The 5,002-nt window shown below is 45.4% G+C and overlaps 1 protein-coding gene across 2 annotated transcripts in view; it reads right to left on the reverse strand.

The window, feature by feature from the left end:
* The window catches only part of CLGN (calmegin), a 16,484-nt gene extending 13,077 nt beyond the window's left edge, over positions 1-3,407 (reverse strand). For both annotated transcript variants that reach the window (XM_009069279.1, XM_009069271.1), the window contains exons 1-3: positions 3,246-3,407; positions 2,069-2,139; positions 990-1,048 (exon numbers count right to left, since the gene is read on the reverse strand). In XM_009069279.1, the coding sequence (XP_009067527.1) occupies positions 990-1,048; positions 2,069-2,139; positions 3,246-3,407 (292 nt within the window). The remainder of the gene's footprint in view (positions 1-989; positions 1,049-2,068; positions 2,140-3,245) is intronic.
* Between the last annotated feature and the right edge of the window lie 1,595 nt (positions 3,408-5,002).

Raw genomic sequence — 5,002 nt, forward strand, 5'->3', positions numbered from 1 at the left:
GTTCCTGCCTGGAAACTGAGGCCAAGCAACAATCCTAGGCAAAACAAGACTGGAAAAAATAAATTGGAAAATCGTTCAAAAATGTGTTCCAACCACAGACCTTGTTAAATGTTGAATTTTCTGAGTGACTTCAAGCAAATCTGACTGTTCTGACATTAAGGACACTTGATCTAATAGGAGGCCAAGTCATCAGAGAAACCTCAGTCCTATCTCATCTGTACGGAGGTCTCCTCTGCCGCTCCCTGGTAACTGCCCACCCCAAATCACCTGTTCTGCACACCAAAGTGCTGGAGTGACTTCTGCTCACAGCTCTCTACCAACATTGATTTCATTCAACCCAAGAGCAGTAGAAAGTACTTTTCTTCTGCAGCAGAGACTTTCTGCTCTCCCCACTCCCTCCTGAATGCAGTAAGTTCAAGTCACAGAAGTATTGCCACAGATCACACATCTGTCAAACAATTTAAAATGGCACTTCAGCAGCCAAGTCTAGACTAGGAATTCACAAGTCTGTGCAAACCCCAATGGCTAAACCATCAAAACAGCTTCTTCCTTATTGCTTTCCAAGTTTGTGTGAGACTACTGTGAGACTGAGCCGTATGAGCCCCACACAGAGCCCTGAGCCAGCAGGGCAGGAGAGGAGCTGGGACTTGCTGCTTCAGGAACCTGTTCAACGGCAGAAACTGAAGCAGCAGTCTGACAGCACTGCAGAGCACAAGTCTCCAGAGACAATCAGCACTGAGTATCCAGATGCTGGGGGTATTCCTGCATCACCCACTGCATTAGACTCTTGGGATGACAAGAGCTTGTCTCCACGTAGGTAACAACTAGCCACATTTCCCACCTCAGTCTCAGGATAAATCATTAAACAGACTAACATTCTGGGCCTATGTCATCTAGACTGTCATGGTAAGTCCTGTGTAAGGGGTAGCTGTTTCTCAAAGAGCAACAGAACAAACTCTGCAGAGGAGGTAACACTAAAGCCTGCTTACCATCATACTTGGCAATGTCGTCATCCGTGTCTTCCTTCTTGGTCTTCGACAACACCCACCTGAAACCAGAGGTGCACCTGGTCACTGAACCATCTGTGCAAAGCTCTAAAAAGCACAGGGAACCCAACTCTTGCTTCTAGGCTGTGAGCCTCTAACAGCTGACAGTCACCACCACGAACTTCGTGTAGTGCAAAGAACATGAAGAGAAAAACTGAAGTAGAGATCAGGCTAATGCAGCATTTCAAAAGATTTCCTAGAAATGTAAATGAATATACAACTCTGAAGTAATCTGATTCCTGATTTACTTAACTCTGAACATATTTTAGTTCTACATACCAGCTGGGTTTGGCAGAATGTAACATTATGTACGCACATAATGCAAAACATCCACAGAAAACAGCAAGTTTCAAGTATTAAAACCTTCACTATGACAAGGAAAGAAAAACATCAACCCAGAGAAGCCTCAAGTTTGTGACAGGAATAGCACAGAGGCCGAAATGAAGTGTCCCAGTGACAAATGCCATTACACATGGGACAGATGTCAAGTGCACACAGGGATCCAAGAGGGCAGACACACTCCCAATCTCAGCACTGTAAGCAGGGCAAACTCAGCCCAGCAAACTGGGGTGACACAGAGACAGGCACAGCGTACAGAGCAGGTGCTCACCTGGAGAGGGAAGCCCAGGAAGGGGCAGCTCACTCACCTGGCCACGCAGTGGTTCCACCCTGAGCCACACACAGGATGGTCTCAGGCCAGCAGCACCTCATCACTAGCCTGGAGGGAATTATTGCCCTTCACTCTCAACTGCCCTCTGCACAGACTGTGTCAGGGATGACTGTCTTTTCTGCTTGAATTCCAGTTACATTTGGCTAAATCTTTATTTTTCTCTCATGCCCACTAACCCAGAGTTTAACTCTCTGGCTTTGCATTACAATGTATTTGGAGCTTCCCAAGCCTAACCCCTGCAAAAATGCATTTTATAAAGACACTAGCAGGAAAATAAACACAAAGTCAGTCCTGCCACTGGAAGTCAAACAGCTTGGAAACAAGAGTTTGTCACTTTAAGGTATCAGCTTACCCAGACAATCCTCCATCAAAGGTTTCTGTGAAATACACTTCCCCAGTTGGCTCTGGAGTCTGGTACACAACCTAAGGGACACACAGGAACATTCTGACATGGAGTACAACTTCATTTGAAATACTCTGTCATACCTCCAGAAGTAACCCAGCCAGGCAGAGCGGCAGGTTTAGCTCCCTAGAAACATCCAGCAGAGTAAAACTCCTTCCCCTGCCCCTATTTCAGCAGCTGGGTTCACCCCTCTGACACTGAGCAATTCCATATCTAGGAATATTACAAGTTGCTATCTCTGGGCAAAGCTCATAACTAAAGCTTTTTTTAACATCTCATGTGTAACAAAACCCCAGAAAATTTACTGAACTTGCATCAATTCTCTGCTTCCTCCCTATTTCCTTCTACATGTTTTCCCTTCTGCTTTCCCATCTCCTTGGCCCATTACAATTGAGCTACACCTCAGAAAGTTGGGAAAGTGATTTATTAGTGTTACCCACTTCAATTCTGAAGTGTAGCACCACAACAGCATTAGATTTTTCAGGAATGAAGGCAGTGTCAAAGGCAGCCAGCATTAGGTTTTCCAGGAATGAAGGCAGTGTCAAAGGCAGCTGCAACTGATAAAATCAGAAACTGGTCCAAAGACAAACCCTCAGCCAGACCAAGACGCTTTCTGCTTTCTCCTCCAGAAATCACCTGTTAGGCCTTGCACCAAAGGTTCTGCATCCAGCCCGAAGTAAAACCTTTCTCATGCCTAGCCAGCACAGGCAGGAGATCTGTTTTCCAGGAATGAAGGCAGTGTCAAAGGCAGCTGCAACTGATAAAATCAGAAACTGGTCCAAAGACAAACCCTCAGCCAGACCAAGACGCTTTCTGCTTTCTCCTCCAGAAATCACCTGTTAGGCCTTGCACCAAAGGTTCTGCATCCAGCCCGAAGTAAAACCTTTCTCATGCCTAGCCAGCACAGGCAGGAGATCTCACACTTCAGCACAGGAGCCATTCATTAGGTTTGCACTGCATGTCACACCCAGCAGGCTGAGTTACTCTGTTGCTGTTTACACCCACTCCGGTGTCACCTGCACCTTCACTTGCTCTTTTCAAACGCATTTGTCCACCAATTTCTCTACTAGTTATACCTATGCATCTTGTATTGAACTAGCTTTGTCTAAAGGCTTCTGTACCTTACCTCTATGGAAGATTTCTCTCTGCCAGCATCAGCTTCTTGGGACTGTTTGCCAAAATCCTCCACTTCAACATCTGCATCCAGACTTTCCTCGTTCTCAACCTCTGCACTCACTGAGCTGATTATCAGCACACCCAGGCAAACCCAGTCCCACTGGAGGTGCATCCTGGATATCTGAAGAACTGAAAGTTTCAGATTTTAACTGCTGTTACAAGGATATTATCAAGGCTATTTCCATTTTACCCCAGACTTTATCTACAAGAGAAAAAACACATGAAAATAATGAGAAATAACTACCAGAAAGTGTTGCCACTATAATATTTTAGCAAAGTGCTGTATCTTAGTTTGATATTTTATTTTTTTTGCTACAGAGCCCTGACAGACTGTTTTCCTCCTTGTTGCCCCTATGGAAGAGCTTGCAGCCTGTTCCCTCACCTTGCAGGCCACACATGTAGCAGAATTTGATGGCTGTACACATACTTTTTTGAGAACTAAGTAAGAATGATTTTATTTTTCTCATCCTTTATAATCTGAACAAGTAATCAAATCAAATCAGTCTCTACAATGCAGCTGTAAGTAACATCCTGTTCATTGGGGAAAATACAATTGACAGACTTGGGATGTCCTACTGTCCACTGAGTGCCCAGTTTGCACCAGCTCCAGCCCTAAGTGCCAAAAGGAAGTATAAGATTGTTTCAGAAAATATTTTGTTTCAAAATTATCCAATAATTTTAAAGCTCAACTTGGTTAAAGCAAATGTTGAAGCTTAAATGCAAACACCTTTCTAATTTCAGGGAACCTGAAAATCTATTCTGTACAGGTATCAATGCAGGTATCTGGGCCTGAGCTGCTGCCCAGTCTTTTGTCTTCCCAGCTGTAAGACACAAACCCAGACTCCTGCTAACAGCACCCCGTGGCTGGGAGCAGTGCAGTGTCAAGCACACGGCTGTGCAAGGCTCCTCAAAGGTCTTGCAGAAAGTGCTGCTTTCCGAAATGTTTTCACCTGAGTTTGGGAACAGCAGGACAGGTTCTAGGTACCCCTGAGCAGGTATTTATCCTTTGGTTCTTAGTAACTTCTATTCACAGTAAGCTTAAAAACACAAGACCAATACTAATGTTTAGTTTGCTATTGTAAGGTATTTTCAAACCCTGCATCACTTTTAGCCATCCTGGTGATCATAAACGTGCTGCTCTGCCCTGAGGACACAGGTCCCTCCTAGTGACACCACTGCCCCTTGCAGAGTAAGCTCTTTACCACTGCAACTGTAAATATCCCAACAATTCCAGGCCCTATCCTAAACTGGGACAAGTCTCTTCCTTTCTTCACTGCCTCATCAGGTTTGCTGAGCAATTCCCACTGCCCCAGTAATTACTCATCATTCACCCTGCACCAAGAACTCACACAGAGCTCAAGCAGCCAAACAAACCTGCAGCAACTCCCCGAGCTCTGCATTCTCAGCCAGAAACAGCCACCAACACCCTTTCTCATTCGGAGGTGTAAAACTCTTATCTCCAGTGTCAACACACTGGCATTTCCTAGGGCCTAATATCAATCCCACCCAGGGCCATGAGGAGTAAAGGATTTTTTCCACACCCATAACCACAACCTGCTTTATTCCTCCTCCACACTGCTGCACTGGCACCTATCTGACCCAGGCAACACTTAGCTGAGCCTGAATGTTATTTTTCGGCCAAAACGAAGGAAGTTGGGGGGCAAACGCGCTCCGAGAAACGCCTTGGGCGCCTGACCGGCCACGAGC

The sequence above is a fragment of the Acanthisitta chloris genome, unplaced genomic scaffold (genome assembly GCF_000695815.1).
Source record: "Acanthisitta chloris isolate BGI_N310 unplaced genomic scaffold, ASM69581v1 scaffold33020, whole genome shotgun sequence".
Taxonomy (NCBI): Eukaryota; Metazoa; Chordata; class Aves; order Passeriformes; family Acanthisittidae; genus Acanthisitta; species Acanthisitta chloris.